Raw genomic sequence first — 22,558 nt, forward strand, 5'->3', positions numbered from 1 at the left:
TGTACGACGAAGAATGCAGATATACAAAGGTAAATAATTTATTTTATAAGTAATAATACATAGTAACCTTAACACTGCGCAAAATACTTACATTACTATGCAGAATAGTGTAATAATGCATAATTGTGCTTAATTTTTATACGCACGCGTCTACATTTTCTCACTGATTCCTAATTTCTTCTTTACATTAATTACATACAATAAAGACAAATAATTTTATGAAATATAGTATGCCAAATAATCGCGTCATTGCATCATTGTATGCGTTTCCGTTTCTTGGGGGAAAGTATCTTTAACATGCTCACAATAGGAGCTTCGAAGGATACCGATATGATAAATGATAATATATACGATGAAACCAGTGCTCCGAAGAAAGTGATCATCTAAAAAAATGTATCGTTATATTAAATCTATCGATAAATATCTAGAGAAGATAAATTTGTTACTTTTATATCGACGCACCATGGTATATTTTCCTAAATGAAGTGGTGAGTCCAAGTTCATAGGCGTCATTCGAATCACAAGCGGATGTACCAAGTAAGCGCAATACGTTATTCTGCTAACTGGATATAAAATCGGTGCTGACAGAATACTATTCACGTATCCTATATATAGGTATAGATAATTAAAATTGTGTTTCTATAGCTATTTTTAATTTGATAATGTTTACCTCCGTAACCTGTGCTACATGCAACGACGATCCACGATAAACCAAGCGCCCATACGCTGTGACTTAACGAAGAATAGCTAGCTGCCATTATAGGACTAAGTTCTGTTTCGTACAGACCATACAATAAACTTGAAAGAGATGCCGAAGAAAGGAGCCATCCTATGCAAATTGTCGTCTGAAAACGATGAAATTATAATTCATAGTAAAATTATCGTTATTCGACTATTAATTGTTTCACGACTATTAACTTCAATGTACCTTGGACATTTTTATTTTGCAATCAGTCTTGAAAAGGAAGTATCCTACCGACATGCCTATAAGATAAGGACCTAATCTAGTCCATGGTTTATCGTAGATCTTATCGAAAAGCGCCAACGGGTCGTCCGAGCTTGGCATGTGATTATTTATCAAAGCAATGTATCCTGTTGTTATCCAGGAGCTTAGTAGTAAAGTAGTCATCGCAAAGGTTGCAATTTTAAAGTGGTTTGTCGCTAAAACTAATATCACGGCGCCAATAATGTAAAATTGAGTGTCATCCGCAACATACCAGCTCCAAATCATGCACTGAAAAAATGCGCGATACACTAGGTATTAATCTTCAATTATTATAAAACTACAAAGCTACAAAGCGCGAATAGATATATTCTTCTTTTCGTTCAAGTTAAAGTGGGAATTTTTTGTAAAAATTTGAAAAACGATCGGGCGACTCACCATTTGGTCTACCGGGAATAAAGTATTGATATAGAGTAAATTCCTCCACCAGTAGTTGGGACAGTTGTAATGATCCGCGGTCGGTGGTTCAAACACGGAATTCGAATGAAACCATTTCATCGCGATTTGATTAACTCCGAGTATGAACATGTAGGGAGCTGTGAGTCTACAAAATCGGTACATGAGAAGACCGATGAACTTGAGGCCACCTGCGACGATGCCCCGTGTGCCCTGCGTAAGTTTATTCAAGTCTCCTTTCGCGTTTGTCCTGAAGTAGAGGAAACTCACGAGTAAGCCTCCCATGAAGAAAAACGTATCGACGCTGAAAGCTCCGTTCGTTATGGTTTGAAAGAGGAATTTTCTTTCCACAATTTTTCGATATTCCATATTATCCGAGTACTTGAAGATGATAATGCAAGTGTGACCGAGAATAACCCAGGCCATAGATATCGCTCTGAGGCCATGAATGGTACTGATCGTATCACCACCGACTTTATCGTCGCAAATAATTTTTACATTAGCTCGAACCGAGAAAGAAAGCAGCAACTCCTCGAAGACACCTAGCATCCAAATAATGGAAGATTAGCAATTAATATCTTGTAGCTTCTTGTAGTGATTACGTATCAAGGTGTTTTATTAAAACAAAGAATCGCTTACTGAATTTATGTACTTTCGGACTGTCTGAGCGTAGACTACCTTCGTGATCGTTGTTGTTATTAACTGCTAAAGATTGAGGTCCGTTGATGATAGCTTCTGCCGCTGGAACAGGAAGGTAGACCTTACCTTGAAAAGCTGCGAAATATAATGATAAAAGAGTGTCACTGTCTTTGCTACTGTCCCCTTGTCTTGTGATCGTCTGTAAGTGTTAGTCACCTTTTTGTTCTCGGTAAAGGGAACGAGCACGAGAGAGATACTGCGTTTTCTCGAAGCCGCGTCAAGAAAAGCAACATTACAAAAAGGACGTTCGAAGAGAAGAAATTATCTTACCAGTATTGAGAGACTTTTGACTTCTGCCAGTTAACTGGTCAAGTTTCGCGTGTCTTTCCAAATCGTAAATCACTTTTCTTCCTCGAGTATATTTTCTCGTTATATAGATATCATATCCGGTCCCAATTGCCATCAGCAAGACAACCGCAACGGTCACACCACTGAAACGTTCCCAATGTTTTTAATTTTCATTTATTTTAATATTTCTCTAGTTTGGTTTTAATACGATTCAACGTACGATAGAATCCAGAAGACTGGGTCCTCGTACATATCGTACATATCATGCTGATCTCGAACCTTGTGAAGCGTCGAATGTTTCATCGCTTGTTCGCTGGCAGCGAGTTTTGCTATCACAGAAACGTCGGAAGCGTTGCACGAGAAAGGTAAACATACTCCTAGATAAATCATTCTTGTCTGCAATTAACGTTAAGCAACGATTACAGACGATTATCCAAGCGGAAAGTTGTTAAATAATATTCAACCATTTACCGTAGGAAATAAAGTGGTATTCACTGAAATGGTCATCATATAAAATCCCAATTTGTGAGGCGACTTATTCGATCTTGTCCCGCTCCAGAGATTATTTCCAGTGAGGCCGCCGTGCCTTTTTTGCGGCTCGCTGTTAAACTCTTTCGCCTCCTCCATCGGTTTCTCTTGGATTTTCGCTATTTTTCTTCCATAGTCTTCGTTGATGTAGGCACACTGGGTAGCTGAACCGACATAGTAGGAGTTTCCCCATAGGAAGCCGTTGGTATATCTGCCTGAAGCATCGTTCGCTGCAAGAAACGAAAAATTTGATGTGATCTTTCGATTAGTAAAGCAAGATCTTCTAAAGGCTTTGTGAAACCGGTAAGCGTACTCTTTTGCTGATGACTTGCATGTTAGCTAGCCGATGACCTACTTCATCGTTCAAGACACTTTCTCTCTGCTCGACGAGTGGCCATTTCCGGATTACTTTGGATGAAATACCAATGGAAGCTAATGTTTGGATATGCCTCGAAACTTATGCGAGTAGCATATAAACGTACTCGACGAAGGATTCGAATGCTCACGGTATTTTCATCGTTGCTGAATAATTGTTCGTTTATACGATAGAGATTTCCCGCGTTCTTACTTAATATTCAGTAGCAGAGAATCGTTTGATGTCGTAAGCTAAATATTAGTGCGCGGTATTCATTTACACTTTCATAACCGACGTTCGACCGTAGACGTGGTTCTGCTACATAATTTTCATTACCAAAGATTACGACATCTATCGCGAGCTGGGAATCCAGCTGTTCTCTAACAAGAACTTTCTATATTCCAGAAGAAAGTAATATTATCTAATTATCCTAATCATTATCGTGGTGGTGTTCAAACCGTTTCCATAGATCGCTATGTAGTATATACGGCGCGTATCGTAATTACTAATCACGATTCGTTACATCATTCGTAAATTGCAGTTGTAGGATAAATCGCAATGTCATCGTTCTACACAGAAACAAATATACCGACGTTTCCCTCCGAAACATTTTGTAATTGATTTCCTGTACAATTGAGTACATCGTCTCACCGGTTCGATATTACCACTGAGACTTTGCTTCTTCTCCATTTTCCTAATTCTATTATTTCGCTGCTAGTCTTATTCGACTAATCTATGAATCAGACAATTCCAATTCGAAAGTAATTCTTGACCTTGCCTATTTGGTATTTGGATTCGATCAATGGAACTTTTACAAACGCTACCGTAACCCGACAAACAACGCAACTCAGAGACATCCTATTATCGATTCCATTCGCACAAAAGTAGAATCGTATACGCGTAACCGCAAAGAAATTAGAATAACAATGGATTTTGCGTACGTGCGGTGATCTCTGACACAATCCTTCGTTGAACAACGAAAGTCAAGTTCAATCTGTACGCGTGACTCGTGTCGTTTCTTCGTTGATTCGCGAAAAAATGGAACCATCTTGCTTACTCTCGCCCTATTAATTTATCAGCGGTTGTTTCATTTCCTTTTCAGTTTCGTTTAATCCTTGTACTCGAACACATACGGAAGTGAACAAGAAATATACAAGGGATATTTTTACTCGTTATCGTTCAAAATATTCAGCAGTTCGTGACTTACGCTATCTTATAATGTCAGTTACCTTTTCAGGACGTACGTGGGATGCGCGAACGAATGGCGACACACAATGGCATTGAATCGATTTCTGTGGATAAAAAGAGTCTCGTGGAAAAAAAAAAGGAAGAGAAATTAGAGGACGGAACAAAGCGAATTCCACGAGTTCGATGCAGGGAGTGCGACCGGTTTGCAAGGTCTGTTGCTTGGAATAACACGCTTATGGCTGCAGTCTCCTTGATAAAGTTCAAGAGCTATCGCAACGAGAGTTACTAAAAAACTCTGATTCAGTTCGCTGCGTGTACTCCTTATTCGTCGATCAGCGAATGTAACGAAATTTCTCGGCGCATTCACGCTAACGAGGGAAAGACGCCGACTGTTGCACGTTTGAATGGCGAGTCACGATTAATTACGACCGTCGCTTAATTGAAAACCACCATTGAAATTTGTATTAAAATTCTTGGAATGAGAATAAACAAATAATAAAATTTGATGGAACGAAGATCGATAAGTAGACGAAGTTTTAAGACGAGTTAATCCAGAATCTGGCGATTAACTCGAAATTGGGATTTGAAATAATCGTTCCTATGGATCGTGGAATGTAACGGTTTATTTTATCGTTTGCTTCCGATCGACTAAACGTTCTAAATGGCACGTATGCACGATCGATTAGGGAAAGTAATTTAGAAAGAGAAAGGTTCCCCTTAACGTAGTCGTTTGTGTTGCAATATTAATATACGCATGGTTGAACTTTCCTTGATTTTAACATATGAATCATTTAGGGATATTTCTATTACATACATGCATACATACGAAGGTAAATTTATCGGTATTGGTTACATCATTTTGACCTTTTATAACGGATTGTAAAAAAATCGTTTTAAAAGCAATGTCTTGATTCCTGTTTCTCGTTAATTCTTTCGTTAATGATAAAGTCCATGGACCGAGGATGCGTCCATCGATCGGTTGCATCAAGCTATGTTATGCGACATCAGCATAAAGTTATAACGCGTTCGACTCTGTTTTCTAACGAGTGGGAAGTGAAACGGCCACTCAAACGTGTTCCATAATCTGTGATCGATGAACGAAAACGTCCGTTGGTTACGTTAGCCAGCGGCTTGTACTCGATCGGCTGATTTTGCAAGGAAAATTTATCGAAACTCGCCTGCGAATTATCGACTCATTGTTGGATGCTACGAACGATCGAACGACTTCGTACATGGCTCATAAACTTGGCAATTTAATGCTCGATCGAATGCCGAAATAACTCTAAATACTGGAATTCTACCGATAAACGGTATTCGTACGGAGGCGTGCTTTTCCCTCTATTTAACAGGCTTTAGTTGTCGTTAATTAAAGGGTCTTGACGTACATAAGACAAACAGCTAGCAATGTATTCGGCAGGAATGTCGTTACGTAACTTTGAACGCAGATACGTACATGCTTCCTACTTTTCGTGCATACTTTAGAAAGAAAGGCTACCTCGTCGAACGAAAGAGACGAAAATCAAGTAGATCGGCCTCTGTTTGCAGTTGCGGGAATTCGCCTGATTTTCATTGAAATTGGTGCAAGTTTCGAACAGGATAGAATAAGCACTCGCGTAGGACGCGTTCTACTTGCCCGTGCAAGTTTATGTGGAAGGAAACCTGTTTAGAAGCGAAACATATAATAGAAAGTACATAAGGAAATATCTGTTTATGTAATCCTGAGGTCGAAACGTTAAATCAGACACGAGAAAAGTTCCGATACGCGTAAACTGCGCGTAATTATAATCTAAACGAGCATTTCAAGCATTTCATGATTCGTCGAAAGCGGGTGTATACGCGTTTACGTGTCTTATACAAGAACTGGCCGCTCGAAGATGTCGATAGATCGTGAAACGACGTGTTCCACGAACCAGGAAGCGACAGACTGAGACGCTGCTGTTCCAACCACGTTGTTCACGAACCGTTATTATATCACGGCGTTTATGCAGTCCGAGAAACAGAATGATAAAGGATCGAGAACAGCCGAAGAAAAGTCCAGCGTTACGTGAAAGTTGCGTTTGCAAGCCCGGTTTCCACGTAATCCTTTCTCCGGGCGGTTTTTGTATCTGGTGTGACGTAATTTCGATAATTGCCGCGGTTTCTACTTCGACCGTGTTTCTTCGTGCGCGAGTCTTCCTTGAAACTTTCTAACGTTACCTTTGCGCGTATCGCGAAGGATATTCGCGGAAGTCCCGAGAACACTCATCCATAAGCTTGTCGCCGAGTTAAGCAGCGTGACGCGCTACCGTCCAAGAAACTCTACCATTGTTTTAGAAATAACATCGAATCTCAGCATAGCTAGATCGCGAATGTCTATGCAAATTTGTATTTTTATAAACACAAGTGAAACAATGGAGAAATTCGTACTCTGCCTATCGCGTTTTCGTTACGTTGGAGATTTTCTTCGTTAAACTTTTTCCTACATCTACGAACTACGCGCGATATAGTAGCACGCCGGAATAATTTACTTACAATTCTCAATGAGAATTGTTTGTAAAATTCTTCCAAATAAAACAAAAAAAAAAAAAAATCTACGAACTAATTTTAAATATCGCAATGGATACGAAGAAGCTGGGAAGGTCGATCGACGTTGAATGCAATCGAAAGTTAAACGACGAATATTTGCATAGTAATCGGCATCGTTACGAACAGAAATTTCGAATGTCATAAAGATGACGTTTCTAACGCTGTTTGTTCTCTCTCTAATAGCCTCGAGGTATTTTTCACCGTGTAATTGCGCTTTGAACTTCCTACAATGATAATGGAACACAGAGCGTCACGGGAGGAGAAAGTCATGAAATTCGCTTCGTGCACTTTTCCTTCGCTTGGAAATTGGGCAGAATTGAACAAACAGAATTCTCACCGGAAATAATAAACCCTAACGTAATTTTACTCTCGCTTGATCGAATTAACGGTGAGTAAGATAACGCTTTCTATCTGGTTATCTCGATGGGGAATTTTAGAAAAATGAAATTTAAACAAAATAAACATCTTTCTCGTTCGAGTTCGTTTCCTGTTAATGGCGAAATTTTCCTCGTATGGAAACTGTTTCGAAGGTGAAGCGTTGCTTTCTCGAGTCATCCAGTGCTATTCATTTTCTATACATCCACCAACTTCTTCTTCGTAGCAGGATATGTCGAAAGTACCAGAACGAAAACCAGTTTCTTCCTCTTTAAGCGAATTGTACGGTTTATCGGTCCCGACACTGCTTTCGGAAGTATCGAAATAATCGAAAATAATCGTACGATGTTTAATCGTCGGAATTTCAATGTTACGCTATGCCAGTTGCATACAATGTTCCAGGAGTCGTTTCTAACAGACGCCGAGAGTACGTCTCGCAACTACGTACGTGTTTATTTAGTTGTACGAAAGATTCGTTCTCCGTGATACTATTTCCGTCCATTTCTTAAGTGAAAATTCAGCGATGCGATATATGTAACGCCAGAGCAAACCAATAGCGGCACTGGTTTTCCCAAGTTCGTCGGTCGAAAATCGAACCTCGTGAGTCTAAAATTGAAAAGACCTAGACGAGAGAAACAATCCTGACGCGCTTAACCCTTTCACCTGTATCAGGTGCGACCCTGATCGTACCAAATGGCGAGAGAGCGTTTGAAAATGCGACCCGAAAAGTGTAACGGGTAATATATGGACAGTAGGAAAGCGTATTCTATTCTTAGATATTGCGTAGATGGTAGTATCTAAGTACACATGTTGAGTGGCATTCTTTTCCAATGTGTTGCAATCGATGCAAATGTCACGTCGATGTTCCGTTTGGAAAAAATTCGAACTAAAGTGCATCTGTGTATCGTGTACCAATTTTCTGCGTAAATTGCGCTGGTAATATTCGAAGCCCTGAGACAGAAAGCCACAACGGTCGTGTTACTGCCGATACTTACGGAAAAGTGGAACACTACGAGACTCTTGCGAAAAGTGGCATTGACCGAGGCAAGCGGTAAAACATTGAAAGCGATTCGTTGTCGGGCCGAGCCTGTGCCGGTCGTGCAAGTAGCCATGGCGTAGCTCTTTGTGTCGCGAAAAGTGAAATTTCTCGATGAAAGTAGGCAAAGCAAAAGGAACTGCCGGGAGGAAGGCAGATGCGTTTTAGCGAGGACGATTCTGGCGAGCTCCCGCCGTTACCGGTGACCCATCGACTTTCGATTTCCTTACCGATGAAAGTGAATTAAACCGCGTGGAATTTCATTCGTTACTCCAGTTGTGCGATCTCGTAAGAAACGTTAAATTCGAGATGGGGAGAGATTTTAATAAATCTCGTTAATTTTCCGATAAATTCGTTATGCTCGAGTCCGTTTCTTCCTTTCTCGTATTTGCATCGTGATCTCCGAAAACGTTTCTATTAAAGGCCAACGAAATCATACGCCGTGTTAATCGTATCTCTGGCCGCTGTAACTCCGTACACTTTCTATTCGTATAATAAATTTTTGCTCGCTTCACGAAATACCGTTGTCTCGCGTGTACACGAGAAAAGAGAAAAATGTTTGCTCACGGTTAGTTCCAAACGAATAATCGATGGTCAAACATTTGAACAGGAACCAACTACCGAAGCCATCGACATTTTTAGAAGAAGTTCGATCAGTTCGACGTACCTTTTACGGCCCAATCTTCGTGATTCTTCAATCCTTTGATATACCTCGTAATATCTTTGGCACACTGCTCCTGAACAGGGTATTTCCCTTCTGTCCAATTGTTGGCAAGGTAACGCACATCGAAGAGGTCCAACGCTTCCGACAACGTGGTCCAATTTCTATCCGGAATCTTATCGACGTCGGTAAAAGTTCTTACTCGCTGGTCCGCCAAAGAGTCTCGTACTGAATTCTCTGGAACGGTCGAAGCTATCACCCCGCAGATCGCGAAGCTCGCGAAAAGAACGACGAGATACCACTTTTGGTTCATCGTTGTCTCAATTGCTTTTACACAAATCACTAGAGAAATAGAATCGTCCACAGGTCGATTAACTTCAACTAACTATCTCGCATCTCGCTAACGTAGTTTCGATGAATATCCGGTCGGAGTTTTTCGTGCACGCTGGAAATCTTAGAAATCGTAAACTATCACAGAAAAAATATTCGTAATCACAGTAGATGCCCAGCTAGCCTTCCTCGTCTATGCCGACAACGACGGATCTTGATCTCTTCAACTCCTCTCAGAGTCACGTGAATCTTTCTGGTTGCATTTTCCGATTCATCCGGCGATGGGCCCTTCGTTTCGAGGCCCTCCCGTCCTAGTTATCATACTTTTGAGAAAGTAGCGAGAGTGGACGGAAGGAGAGAGTATGAACTCCGCGGCACGACTGCCTGAACGATCTGGGACTAGGCTTCCAACTCCTGACAGTGTGACTTCCCTTCCGTGTGGTTCCTTCTTATTCGACGCCCAAGAATCACCTAGGACGACGAGGCTAGCAGTGGTAGAAAAATTGCTTTGCCGGCTGAATATCTTGGTAGTAATGAAAGTGCGAGAAAATGGTGGGGAGAAACCTCCCCATATCGAAAAGTGAGCGCTAACGGTGGCTACCTTAGCCCGAGACTCGTCTTGTTTAATACAACTTGTCACGTAGATTCGTAGTTAACATAATTTCGTGCCCGTTGATAAAATGAAAGAGGCAGTGAGAGATCGTTTCTTTTGAAAGACGAGATAGTTCCCACACGAGACTTGTTAAACATCTCTATTTTTTTCGTGTTTTTCAAAACGGATGAAATACATTCACAAAAGGTATATTTAGGTTTATAAATATTTCAGTATATTCTGTACGAGGGCCGTCTGCGCTACGTCTATAAAATATGGTAATGATACGCGCTCAAAGGAAACCAAGAACGTAGTTTAATATGGTAAATTACTAAACAAAGTTGTAAATTTCTTCTTTCTCGAGTTTGGTATAAAAAGAAGGTAGGATAAGAAGGAAGCCAGATGTTATTCATTAACGTTGTAAAGCTTACGTAATACCAGATTTATCATACAGAACGGATGAGGATGTTTAAACAACGGTCGTCTCTTGTATCAGTTTCTTTTCTACGTAGAACATTTCGGTACGCTGCAAAAAATAGATTTTCTCCTTTTTCCATGAATATCTTATTAGAAACGCTTAGTCGATATAGATAATGAATTTTACGAAGGTACATAAGAAACTTCAACGAACCAACGATGATCACAGTATATGATACTCGTTAAATAAATTGATTAATTTAGTGGAATCGACTATAGAGTCGCGTACGATGCGAAGACTTACAAAGTGTACGGTGAGGTTTTGCGTGAATTCGCCTGAAATTGACGGCACAGTCTATCATAAAAGTTTCACAAAAGAAATTTCATGCTATTAGAGGAGTGTTTCTCTTTCTCCGGCGCAAAACTTTCGTCAAACGCTGTCATTGGCTGCTCAGTCGTGCTGAAATTCGTTTTCCTTTTTTTTACCATTACAAGACTTTACTGTCCTACCGTATAATTTCCGTTAGTAATCCTACACAGTCTCCTCCAAAAACCATAATGACTGGCAAAATGCAAATTTTCTACTACCTATAATCAGCCTTCTGCAATCGTTGATGATTTCTTACCTGGTCGAAAGTTAATGTTACATTTTCGACAGATATCGCGTTGAGAAAGCCATTAATATGAACGTCGATGAATTATATTCGCGGCACGTGCCAATAAAACGTGAATCGCGTGAAAAATAGGCACAATGCAGTTACGAAGTGTAGTTGCTTGTTTTATAAATGCACTTGCACTTTTACGTTGTTGCGATACTTTGCGTATCTTTGTTGCTCTTTGGTAAAGTCTTCGTAGAATATTAATCAAACTCTGACCATGACAATGTCGATTTGGTTTCTACGATGACAGAAAATCAGCAATTCAAAGTTTCATTCCTGTAGTTTAGTCTATAAATAACACGGTAAAGAGAAATAAAAGATCATATAATTACGGATTTTATAATATCGCAAGTGTTGCATTGTGGTAAAGTGAAACTGGTCGAAGCAAATTGAATTTCGTCTCATCCATTTCTTACGAAAAAGAAACAAGTTTCTATCGAATATTTTCGACGATTTTCGACGATCTTCGAATATTGAAAAAAAAATTTAGATTCATCGCTTCGTCGAAGGTTCGAAGTTGGCCTTCCAGTGATTGACCTTCCTTTTTGAATGGATTTCTCTTCAGCGGTCATCGTACTTTCGTTATTACAGAATCTGTAGCTTCGAACGAAATATACCTATACCTATATTTAATATATCGTTTATGTTTCGTGATTAATGTGATAAGTATTCTGCGATACTATATTTGGCGAAGCCGATGAAGTTGTAGCTATAATAATATGCTATCTATTCAGGAAGTAGTCAAGGCCATCTTTCTAGATTTTGAGATATATACATTAAGCGTAGCGTTGTATTTTGGCCTTTACTTCAAATTGGGAATGGTATGTTGTGCCTTGTCGAGCCGTTGCTTAGCTAGAATTACTTTTACAATCATTATTTAGGAGCGGACGTCTTTGAGGCGGTCGTACCTGTTACAACTCCCGCATGAGATAAAGATCAGAGACGTCAGCAGCAACGTTAGCCTCCTAATCTCTCCTATTTTTTCCTGTTCCAGGTAATCCCACAAAAACTCTTCCGTAGATTCATTAATCAGCCTTCCACACGATAGGGACGAGAAGAATCGTATCGTAGTATATCGTTTTATTTCATGATCGTGAATAGTGTATCTAATATTAATAAAGAATTGAATTATTTGTAGTGGTAATTAGTAATTAGATGCCAAATTAAGATTGGAGTTATTTCTTAGCTTTTTTTTCTATTATCTTAATAAGTGGATTCGAATTCGGAGTAAGGGCACCGTAGAAAGAGAAAGCTGATAAAAAGTGGAAGAATATAAGTTGGTATAATTGACAAGCGAAGAATAATATCACCTGTAAAACATTATTAATGTTTTTTACGCATAAATAGTAGTAGCTAAAATCGTATCGCCAAATTTTGTCTTCGTCAAAGCGAGGGAAGAAGTGAAAGGGGTAGAAAGGAATAAAAAGTGGGAAAGAAATAAATACTTACTTGGGATTAACAAATCCAAGAGGGGAAAAGTAAAGAGGAAGTGGAAAGGAAAGTGTGTACTTAAACACTTAAAAGAGGCGACACCTAACGGTATATTCAGAAATGAAGTGACTGTGCCCGTTCGGTAACTCAGTTAGTATGTGTATATATATATATATATATATCTTTAATACAATCAACAAGTCTGGAAGGAAAACAGATATTTACGAATCTCTCTAGGATAATAATTTTTGTCAAGTTTACATAACTTTCAAGTGTATTACATATTTTCTATATTACGAAAATTATCGACCTAGAGTGTGATAATATGTAATACCAGAGAGAAAATGAGAGTGCTCGCACTTATGGTTCTAATTGTTTTCGGGTTGGTGCTGCACCACGCGGCCAAGTGTTGAAGGTAACGCATTTAGAATGAATGTCTGTTATTAATTATTTCGTTTCCGAGTTTGTGGTTGTTTCAATGTTTAAAAAGATTATATTGTTACTTATATAACAAATCTTTTTAAGTCTGTTTAAGATATTTTTTATATTTAAAGTTGTTTAAGGAAGTCATTTCTACGGTTTGAAGTAAACCGCAGAACATATCAGGCACACGTGACTCACGTAAGATATATTGAGAAAGCAAACAGTTAATTTTCTAATTCACTTTTAGAAACAAATAATTTTAATAATGGATATAATAATTGATACGGAAGGCCAAGCAGATTTAGTGACAAAAGATCGTTTAGTAGACAGCGATGAGGACGACTTAGACTTTGAAAATAACGGTAATTAATCTATACTGTATCATATTATTTTTAGAGATTAAGAATTTATGACAATAATAATATGCTTTTACGTACATTGATTTATCAGGTACAGAATCGGTCAAATTTTTTGACATAGAGGAAGATTTAATCCAAGATGAGATTCCAATACAGAAAGTGGTTCGCAACCCAACTAAGGATATCGATCTGGAGGAATTTGAAAAAGATATGGGTTGGTCAAACAAAACAGTATCCTCAAGAAGAAGGGTTCATAGAGCAACTCCTGCTCCAGATGTAACCCACCTGACAAAAGAATTGACGTCGATAGATCAGATACTTAAAAAAAGTGTCATAACACCTGGTTTTGAACAGCTACATGCTGTACCTCCTTATATGCTAAGCAGAAGAGTATTAAAAGCTAGAAGACGCAAAGAGCTTGCTAAAACTAAAGGCGAAAATTGGTTTAATATGCCTGCTCCTGAATTGACACCAGAAGTCAGACATGATCTTGAAGTTATAAGAATGAGATCAGCGTTGGATCCGAAACATTTCTATAAAAAGAATGATCTTAAAACAATACCAAGGTACTTCCAAATTGGTAAAGTTATGGATTCGCATTTGGATTACTACTCCGGTCGTGTTACTAAGAAAGAACGTAAGAAGACAATTGTTGATGAACTTTTGGCTGATGCTGAATTTTCTAAGTTCAATAAACGTAAATATAAAGAAATCATTGATGAGAAGAGAAAATTGCATTATAAAGCTCATAGACATGCAAAGAAACTTAAAGGGAAGAAGAAAAAATAAATACTAATTGAAAATATTCATTTTAATCTAACGTTTGTAAAATTTGCAATTATCAAATGAGTTATAAAAATTACAAAAATCTGTATATTTAAAGAAGTTTATATAAATTTAATGCATCCCTCCTGTAACTTCGATAGAAGTACCATTAACATAGGAACTTTTGGAAGATGTTAAAAATGCAATTACTTCTGCCACTTCTTCTGGTTTCCCCATTCTATGAAGAGGTATTTTTTTTATAAATAACTGCTTTACATTATCAGGTACAGTTTTTGTCATAGGGGTTTCTATAAAACCTGGCAACACTGTATTAACACGAATTCCAAATCTATAATAAAAATATATGCCTGATAATATTATAAAATCATTGAATAAAATACTGTACATATACTATAAGTACTTCTTATACGTACTGTCCAAATTCTAAGGAAGCAGTTTGTGTAAGAGCTATTACTCCAGCTTTTGATGCTGCATAATTAGCTTGACCCATGTTTCCAATTTTTCCAATGATAGAGCTTACGTTAACGATCGAACCATTTGTACTCACGTTAGCATTAATCATTTCTTTTACTGCTGTTTGAATTATGTAAAATGTTCCTTTTAAATTCACATCAAGTACTTTAGCAAAATCCTCACTTGTGAGTTTTAAAATGAACTGATCACGTGTGATTCCTGCAGAATTAACTATAATAGTGGGTGCAGTTGAATATTTACTTATTGCATTTTTAAACGCTTCTTGAATACTTTGTTCGTTTGACACTTCAACATTTAATGCCAAATGATTGGAATCTAAAAATTGCGTAGAACTTTAATAATTTTGTCTTAAATAGATAATTGGAAAAAATAATATTTAACATTCAAACCATTTAAAGAAGTAATGGTATCTTCAGCGCTTTTTAAGTTCCGATCTGTAGCAATAACCTTAGCTCCTTGTCTCGCCAAAATACGGCATACTTCTCTACCTATACCGCTACCAGCACCTGTAATTGAAGTAAATTCTATTTTCATATACACTATAAGCTTTCTTTAATTTTTTTCTTCTTTCTCTGTATCTTTTCTTTTTTTTTTTTTAATGCATACCTGTTACAAAGGCCACTTTGCCGGCTACCATTTTCTTTTTTTCATTAGAAAACAACTAGTACAAAGTCGAACAGATTAACTACAAATATAGATTATAAAAGACCAATGACTTGATCAATATAAGTAACCTTGTAGCGTAAATGAATAAGTAGAAGATACTGAAAGACATTGATTTTGCTGATTCGCAAGTCATTCTGATATATTTTGAATACTTTTTCAACTATTTGCTATTAGTAGATATGCGCACAGTAAGTATGTACGCAAGCATTGAACCAATTAAGATGGACCTCTGTTACCTAGGTAACCGTACCATATGCTGCTGACGTCAACGCAAGTCTGCAGTGACGTCAGAAACGCAACGCGAGTAGCTATGTTTACAGAAAAATTGAACTTGAATTATAGACCTGTTCCAAATGGTTGTTTCTCAGAGAGAGTGTAAGGCGATCTATGGGTATTTTGCTTTAAATAGTGAAAAACAAAATAGATCTATCGTAATGCGATGGTCAGATAAAATCATACTGATAAAGCTGTCAAATGTTGTAATAAAAATTATTTAAATTCGCAAAGGAAATCATACAAATATGTATCACTTTTATTTAAGCTGAAAACAATGCGGTGTGACATGTCGATCTTAAAATAATTAACAAAATTCTATTTTATCGCAAAGTTCTATTGCGATATTTCAATAATAAATTTTTTTGCTGAAACGTCTAAGATTAAACAAATTTCTATACTATTTGAACTACGAAATAGTATGACATAAAACTGTTGAAGATCTAAAGGAGAAAAAGAAGAAAGTAATATTTATTGCGAAAACATTGAAAACGGATTGTGCAAGTAAACAGGTAGAATTTAAATAGAGGAAGAGGAAGAAAATGAGTGGGAGGGGGCGGAAGGTTGTACGCAAAGAGACTGGCAGCACCGGCGCTTCAAGAAACATAGCCCCGCGCCTCTGCTCACGGTCCTGTAACGCTTGTGCCAGTTTTCTTTCGCAAGGGCTCCAGAGAAGAAGCAGAAGGGGGATTGCGCAGGAGGTCGAAACGAAAGAATTTTGTACCCGATTTCGGGGTTCGGACCGCATTTTGTGCGGAACACGGAAAACTGTTGCGCGACGTAATAGTAGAAATTCAATGGCCGAAAAGTCAGGAAAGACAGCGTGGTTTGGAGACGCGCATCGGAAAGTAGGTTCGATTTGGCGGACATAAGAAGAAAGAAGGAGGTAGGAGAGAGGTATATAGAGGAAAGAAGAAGAAAAAGAAAAAGAGAGGTGCGTGAGAGGACGCGTCGTCGTGTGTCGTCGTGCGGTGAGAGGTGAGGCGACGGCGGCGTGGTGAAAGCTTGAACTAGAGAAAAATTCGGCGGTAACCGGTAGCAAAGTAAAGCTACCAAGGTGTTCCGAAGTGCAGCAGCAGCGGCTCAGGATGCTGCCCGACGGAGCAAGAAGATGGCCGTGATCGGCGAGCAGAGGTATTACACGGCGGTCCGTGCGAACGCGTACACGGAGTTTTCGTGTCGTAGGTGCGAGGCGATACGTTCAGCGACGACAGCTACGTCGCCGTCCTCCTCGTCCTCGTCGTCCTCGACTGTATCTTCCCGTCATCGCCGACAGAGGAAAAAGCTACACTCTGTACAGTTAGCTATGTCCTCTTCACGAGGTAGCGGCCCGGAATCGGGAGAACTGAGCGATTCTGAGGACGGTTATTTGGATACAGATCCGTTGAGGTATGAGTTGAGAAATATACAAAATGTGATACACGTCACTCGACAAAACATTGACGCTCTAAACAATCGGTTTGCTGGATTCCAACATCCACCATCGATATATTTAAATGAATATCAAGAGTTAACTAGCAAGTTGCATGATTTAGAATCTAAGGAACAGAAGCTCAATGAATTGTTGAACGCTGGTCGAGTATCTGGTAGTGCTTCCACGTCAGAGAGTGAATCTCGCGATGCTAATACATCTGCATCAAGAGGTCAAAGAACTCCAATGAAATCTCTGCTCAGGGCATATTTACCTAATCAACAGCGTACAAGTGTACAGGTTCGTGAAGGACTTTCGTTAAGAGATGCACTTGCCAAAGCGATGAAATTAAGGAATTTGACCACGGAAATGTGCGTTGTATATATTTTGGGTACAGACAACTCGAAATATCTTACTTCTTGGGATACAGACATCTCGTTGCTTGACTGCGACGAAATATCTGTGGAAATTTTGGATAAGTTTCCAATAACTACTTCCATTTCTCATAACTTTGTGCGCAAGACTTTCTTCTCACTAGCATTTTGTGAATGTTGTAGAAAACTCCTTTTTCAAGGCTTTTACTGTAGAACATGCAATTATCGATTTCATCAAAGATGTGCTGGTGGTGTACCTGCTTTGTGTCATCAAGTACGTATGCAGGATGCTTATTACCAAGCATTACTAGCACACAACCTTGAAAGTACCGCTGGGATATTGCAACTTCCTTCAGGATATGGATTAAGTAGAAGCATGTCCCCATCTCTGGCTCCATCGAGAAGCCAGAGGCATCCTCGTTCTTTGGGACAGCAAGATCGTTCCAGCTCTGCGCCTAATGTTTGTTTCAATATGGTGAAACCAAGCGGAGAATCTGTTAACTTAGACGAATACAGTAGATCTCAGAGTTTAGGTCGTCCCATTGGTATCATGCAAAGTGCAGTATCGCCAGGTAGTAGCCCAACGAAACATAGTCAGTCAACACAGGCTAGTCCTACTAGTACTTTAAGGCCGAAAAGACCAAGAGCAAGATCAGCCGATGAATCATCCAAAAATCTTTTAGCACCTAGAGAATCTATAGAGGATTGGGAAATTCCAGCTGATGAAATCTTAATTGGAGCTCGCATTGGATCAGGTTCTTTTGGAACAGTATACAAAGCTCATTGGCATGGTCCTGTCGCTGTAAAGACGCTTAATGTCAAAATACCTACTGCTGCTCAGTTACAAGCATTTAAAAATGAAGTTGCAGTTTTACGTAAGACACGGCATGTAAATATCCTTTTGTTCATGGGATGCGTTAGCAAACCACAACTGGCTATTGTTACCCAATGGTGCGAAGGTTCTTCTCTGTATAAACATTTACACGTATTTGAGACAAAGTTTGATTTATTCACACTGATAGAAATTGGAAGACAAACTGCACAGGGCATGGATTATCTACATGCAAAAAATATCATTCACAGAGATTTAAAGAGTAACAATATATTTCTGCACGACGATCTTACTGTAAAAATTGGAGATTTTGGCTTGGCCACAGCAAAAACTAGATGGTCCGGTTCTCAACAATTCCATCAACCAACCGGATCTATCCTCTGGATGGCACCAGAAGTCATAAGAATGCAAGAAGAAAATCCATACAGTTTTCAATCTGACGTTTACGCATTTGGCGTTGTTTTATTTGAATTACTATCCGGTCAATTACCATATTCGCATGTTAATAACAAGGATCAGATATTATTTATGGTTGGACGTGGAAATTTACGTCCGGATTTAAATAAATTGCGTTCAGATACTCCCAAGGCACTGAAGAGACTGACAGAAGATTGCATCAAATTTTCTAGGGAGGATAGACCAATATTTCGTCAAATTTTAGCTAATTTAGAAGGTCTTTCACGAGGATTACCTAAAATAACGAGATCAGCATCTGAACCAAACTTAAATAGGACGCAGCTACAATCAGATGATTTTGTATACACTTGTGCTTCGCCAAAAACTCCAGTGAATTTTCAGTTTGGAGCATTTTCCTTTTATCCTTCCGGTGGGAACATATAAAAGTATTACCCGAAGTAACGAGTCTGATGCAATTTGCATAAAATTAAAAATATTAAAAAAAAAAAAAATGGAAACGAAATCGTAATAAACTTAGCTATGAACAATCTACGCGATTCTTTACAACTACACTTTGACTGTGTTGCAACTGTTCGCTCGATGTAGAATGTGATTATACAATACTTAATTCAACTAATATAAAAAGGAAAAAAAATATAAGGACACAAAAATTCATCTTATTAATTGACGTATCCGATGTATTTCATGGCAAGAACGCATATGTAGCTTTTACCTTTACATACTTACCAAGTATCTATGAAAAAAGGACATTTATTTAACGAGTTATTGTTCGCGTGCATAAACGCGTATTTGTAAACAAGTGTATACACGTACGAACGAGCGCACGTGTACGCGTGTTGGTGTAGAGGTCTGTACTTTCGTGGAATCCTTATGAAGGATGTAAAAATTAAGTAAGTAATAGAAGTAACGGCATTTAAATCTACGTGGGCCGTCATTTGCTGTGAAGTATTTTTGCAAACGCCGAAGTGATTTTTGTACCTACTTCCTTCATGTATTGTCTTCAACATGCTCACATAAGAATTGTTCCTTTTCATATAACTTATAATTTATAGTTTAATGTTAGTATGTACATAAGTTTCGTTGAAATTATCGGAAATTTGCGCATATTGTTTTTTAAAAAGAGCGAAATGTAGACACTCTAAATACAGATTAACTAGATATCCTGTAGTAATAGATATTTTACAACGATTACCTCTTTTTTTGTAGTAATTGTTTTCTATAATAATAATCATATTTGACTGATTTTTTGTACGCAGTAAATTTTTTTTCTACGAAAAAGATTCTTTTGGTCCAACGATACCAAAAGGTTGTACTGTATTAAAAAAAAAAGAACACGAAAAAAATGACAAATCAAATTGAAAGTCAAATAAAAAGTGATATGTATACTTGGCCTTTACTTTAAGACTTCATCGATATTATAGACTATAATAAATCATTCTCGCGAGTCATTTGTTTTGGCTTGATTTGGAGCATCGTTACGAATCAAGGCCTAAAGGATCATTTACACTCATCGACGGTAAAAAGAGGAAGTAATATCGTGTTGCAACATAGATTGAACAAGTTATCGACTAACTTCCATTTCTTTTTCCTAACTTTGTAGTCGACTGTTGTTCCTTGCATTTTAATATTTATTCATTTTTACTATTACTCTTTTTCTTTTGTAAGTTTTTTTTCACTGTATTTGAGGCTCATAATGCAGGAAGGGGCGCGAACTTCACTTCGAAGTGATGAATTCGTAAAGTATTTGTTACATAGCATTAAAGACTTTCAGTTTTACGAGGTAATCGAAACTTTTGTTATGACCAAACGTGTTTCAGATAACGGCCCGATCAACAGTAAATAATCATATAGGGGAAACGTATATGCGGATTGCGAGTATACAGAGGTATACAGCGAAAAAGAAAATAATAGAGTGAACTTTTCGACTTGCGTATCGTATAATTTTGGGAGAACGCGCAGTAGCGAAAAAGAGAAATTAGTGAAACTTTATTCGATGGGCGTCTGAAGCACGCTTACGCGATCGATGATAAACCATACCGACTACGTAACATTTTGCATCATTGATTCGCGGGCGTATCCTAAAATTTAACATCGATGCGACACTCGTCAAACCGTGACATGTTTCTGAAACATATAAAAGGCCTAAGAGGAAATCTTCGAAATTTCACTAGTTAAAACAAGTGATATCTTGTTTCTAAAGCACGTGGTATCCCGATTTACTATTTATTTATTTATGTATAATCCAAGTGTGATGAAATGCAATTAAAAAGCAACAAAAAAAAAAAAAGAAAAAGAGGAAAAATACTAATAAATAAGTGCTGGATTTTAACATTTTGTCGAGAGTGCATGATTGCGAGGAACAGTGAATATGTGAATCATAGGAAAAGAGAAAACGTGTTCAAGTGTGCAAGAGAGCGAGAAAAAGAGAGAATGTATGTAAAAACGACGATGAGGACGGAACGAAAATTACCGATGAACTACGTTCATCGGAATAAAGGAACGCACTTGTCATTGTTAATGACGCTTTCTCGTAACAGGGAAATAGCGAACCGCGAAACATAATTAATGATGTTACAAAAATATTATTAAATGAAAAAAAAAAAGAGATATGTAAAAGAGGAGGATGTCGTGCAAGGTGCGGGGGATAGCTCTTTTTAAATGGCTTTCCGAGATCTTTTATAGTGCAATTTTCTAGATATGATAAAACCTTCGAGTGATACGAATGGATCCTCTACGATGTACAATGGTTAGGCTGTATAATATATAGAAGTAAAAAACCTATTCCTGCATTTTTTACTTGCGTTTTACACTTTAAACCATTTTGTTCTTGTGATACGATATAACTTGAATTAGGTCTTGACGAAGTGTGCTAATATTTAACCAATGATGTAAAATACTCTCTTTTTTTCTTTAATTTTAGTTTTTACACTTTAATTTATTGCGAAGACTAGTAAGATAGTATGAATAAAAAGTGTTTATTTAGATATGTGTAATGTGTAACACACGTGAACAGACGATGAATACAAAGACAAGAGAAAGCAAACAGTAGAATTTGCGACCCTCGCGCTCTGCGTCCTCCTTAATCAATCTTCCTGTATGTCACTATCAAATTTTAGAATATTATTTTCTCGGAAGACATTCCTCTGTATATTGCTTTAATGTATATCGTACATGTAGAAGGGTTTGTATGCGGTTGCAGATTATCGAATGTGTTTTTGTGTCGACCTGAACACCGAGAAACATATTACGTTAAAATTAACGGGAGTTGGCTCTTCGAAGCGTAGAATCAAATTGGAAGTGACAAAAGCGATAAGCGAAACTGGCTTAAAAACGTTCAAAATGAACGATCTAATTTAAATTATCTAGCGTTTGCAAAGAACGGAACGAAAAAGAACGTTAAAGAAAAGAAATGAAACAGCTCTTGATCTACGAATCTTCTTAGAGTTAACTTTAACACGTCAATGAAATTTCTGATTTTGATTGATCCAAAAGATCGACGAGGTTAGTTTTGAACAAAGTGGAACTTCTCCACTTTCAGAAATATGTCTTGTATATCGGCATTGTTAACTGTGTTATGCATAAGTGAATTATCGAACATTTTGCTCTCTTCGAATTCTACTACGAATCTCAATCGGGTTTGACACGAAAAAACGATCGGATGGCAGATTTTTCGTTTGATTGACAGACGTCGCATGGCACGTATTGTAATAGGATTTCGGCTTCGTTTTCGTCATATTATGCTGAAGCTGCTATCGAGTGAAATGTATGTCTTGTAACGAGATAGCGTGGCTGAGATTCGAGATACTTAATGCGATCGATCGTGACGATCGATTGATCATTGTATTCAACCGAAGAAGCTGGCAAAAAAATGAAAAAAAAAAAAAAAAAAAAAGAAGCAAAAATAAAAAGTTGATTCTTCATGTAATAAGTTTCGTTCTTCTTCTAACGGAGTTTCGATATATTTTATCGACTAGCCTAGTATATTGACGTTGAAAGTAATATGCTATTGATAAAACTTGT

At 38.0% G+C, this 22,558-nt stretch overlaps 4 protein-coding genes across 10 annotated transcripts; 2 read left to right on the top strand and 2 right to left on the bottom strand.

The window, feature by feature from the left end:
- Positions 1 to 22: 22 nt before the first annotated feature.
- Positions 23 to 12,569, bottom strand: LOC100740510 (nose resistant to fluoxetine protein 6). Of its 4 annotated transcripts, XM_033321665.1 has the most exons (12): positions 12,538 to 12,569; positions 12,001 to 12,198; positions 9,101 to 9,895; positions 2,858 to 3,144; positions 2,607 to 2,782; positions 2,369 to 2,529; positions 2,039 to 2,173; positions 1,382 to 1,941; positions 929 to 1,234; positions 671 to 845; positions 463 to 605; positions 23 to 383 (listed from the first exon to the last, which is right to left on the bottom strand). In XM_033321665.1, the coding sequence occupies exons 3-12, from the start codon at positions 9,405 to 9,407 to the stop codon at positions 255 to 257; spliced, it is 2,379 nt and encodes a 792-aa protein (XP_033177556.1). In that variant the 5' UTR covers positions 9,408 to 9,895; positions 12,001 to 12,198; positions 12,538 to 12,569; the 3' UTR covers positions 23 to 254. The 4 variants fall into 4 exon arrangements, with proteins under 4 accessions (XP_033177556.1, XP_033177557.1, XP_003490899.1 ...); XM_033321666.1 differs by lacking the exon at positions 9,101 to 9,895 and having other exon boundaries at positions 12,538 to 12,561; XM_003490851.4 differs by lacking the exons at positions 12,001 to 12,198; positions 12,538 to 12,569 and having other exon boundaries at positions 9,101 to 10,185.
- Positions 12,570 to 12,718: 149 nt separating this feature from the next.
- LOC100745383 (deoxynucleotidyltransferase terminal-interacting protein 2) lies at positions 12,719 to 14,330 on the top strand. 3 transcript variants are annotated; one of them, XM_024368750.2, is made up of 4 exons: positions 12,719 to 12,905; positions 13,049 to 13,058; positions 13,194 to 13,308; positions 13,394 to 14,330. In XM_024368750.2, exons 1-4 carry the CDS (start codon positions 12,868 to 12,870, stop codon positions 14,092 to 14,094), a joined length of 864 nt encoding a protein of 287 aa, XP_024224518.1. In that variant the 5' UTR covers positions 12,719 to 12,867; the 3' UTR covers positions 14,095 to 14,330. The 3 variants fall into 3 exon arrangements, with proteins under 3 accessions (XP_024224518.1, XP_024224519.1, XP_024224520.1); XM_024368751.2 differs by having other exon boundaries at positions 12,720 to 12,905; positions 13,397 to 14,266; XM_024368752.2 differs by lacking the exon at positions 13,049 to 13,058 and having other exon boundaries at positions 12,733 to 12,905; positions 13,394 to 14,266.
- On the bottom strand, positions 13,928 to 15,477 carry LOC100741146 (estradiol 17-beta-dehydrogenase 8). The gene is made up of 4 exons (XM_012387660.3): positions 15,172 to 15,477; positions 14,955 to 15,071; positions 14,505 to 14,880; positions 13,928 to 14,419 (listed from the first exon to the last, which is right to left on the bottom strand). Exons 1-4 carry the CDS (start codon positions 15,200 to 15,202, stop codon positions 14,203 to 14,205), a joined length of 741 nt encoding a protein of 246 aa, XP_012243083.1. The 5' UTR covers positions 15,203 to 15,477; the 3' UTR covers positions 13,928 to 14,202.
- Positions 15,478 to 16,054: 577 nt separating this feature from the next.
- Positions 16,055 to 22,174, top strand: LOC100741263 (raf homolog serine/threonine-protein kinase Raf). Of its 2 annotated transcripts, none has more exons than XM_024368747.2 (2): positions 16,055 to 16,638; positions 16,690 to 21,909. In XM_024368747.2, exons 1-2 carry the CDS (start codon positions 16,616 to 16,618, stop codon positions 18,959 to 18,961), a joined length of 2,295 nt encoding a protein of 764 aa, XP_024224515.1. In that variant the 5' UTR covers positions 16,055 to 16,615; the 3' UTR covers positions 18,962 to 21,909. The 2 variants fall into 2 exon arrangements, 1 of the variants encoding a protein (XP_024224515.1); XR_002946988.2 differs by having other exon boundaries at positions 16,059 to 19,428; positions 20,356 to 22,174.
- Positions 22,175 to 22,558: the final 384 nt, after the last annotated feature.

Source organism: Bombus impatiens, unplaced genomic scaffold (assembly GCF_000188095.3).
Source record: "Bombus impatiens unplaced genomic scaffold, BIMP_2.2 scf_0478, whole genome shotgun sequence".
Taxonomy (NCBI): Eukaryota; Metazoa; Arthropoda; class Insecta; order Hymenoptera; family Apidae; genus Bombus; species Bombus impatiens.

Bases quoted from the DNA above. Each gene is read 5' to 3' on its own strand.
- LOC100741146 (XM_012387660.3), bottom strand. From the start codon at position 15,202: ATGGTAGCCGGCAAAGTGGCCTTTGTAACAG. The intron at 15,072-15,171 runs GTATGCATTAAA...CTTCAATTACAG, and splicing joins CAAAGTGGCCTTTGTAACAG to GTGCTGGTAGCGGTATAGGT. The intron at 14,420-14,504 runs GTACGTATAAGA...TTTTTATTATAG, and splicing joins GCTTCCTTAGAATTTGGACA to ATTTGGAATTCGTGTTAATA.
- LOC100741263 (XM_024368747.2), top strand. From the start codon at position 16,616: ATGGCCGTGATCGGCGAGCAGAG. The intron at 16,639-16,689 runs GTATTACACGGC...TTCGTGTCGTAG, and splicing joins GCCGTGATCGGCGAGCAGAG to GTGCGAGGCGATACGTTCAG.
- LOC100745383 (XM_024368750.2), top strand. From the start codon at position 12,868: ATGAGAGTGCTCGCACTTATGGTTCTAATTGTTTTCGG. The intron at 13,309-13,393 runs GTAATTAATCTA...ACATTGATTTAT, and splicing joins CTTAGACTTTGAAAATAACG to CAGGTACAGAATCGGTCAAA.
- LOC100740510 (XM_033321665.1), bottom strand. From the start codon at position 9,407: ATGAACCAAAAGTGGTATCTCGTCGTTCTTTTCGCGAGCTTCGCGATC. The intron at 2,530-2,606 runs GTACGTTGAATC...GGAACGTTTCAG, and splicing joins CCAGTCTTCTGGATTCTATC to TGGTGTGACCGTTGCGGTTG. The intron at 606-670 runs GTAAACATTATC...ACCTATATATAG, and splicing joins ATGTAGCACAGGTTACGGAG to GATACGTGAATAGTATTCTG.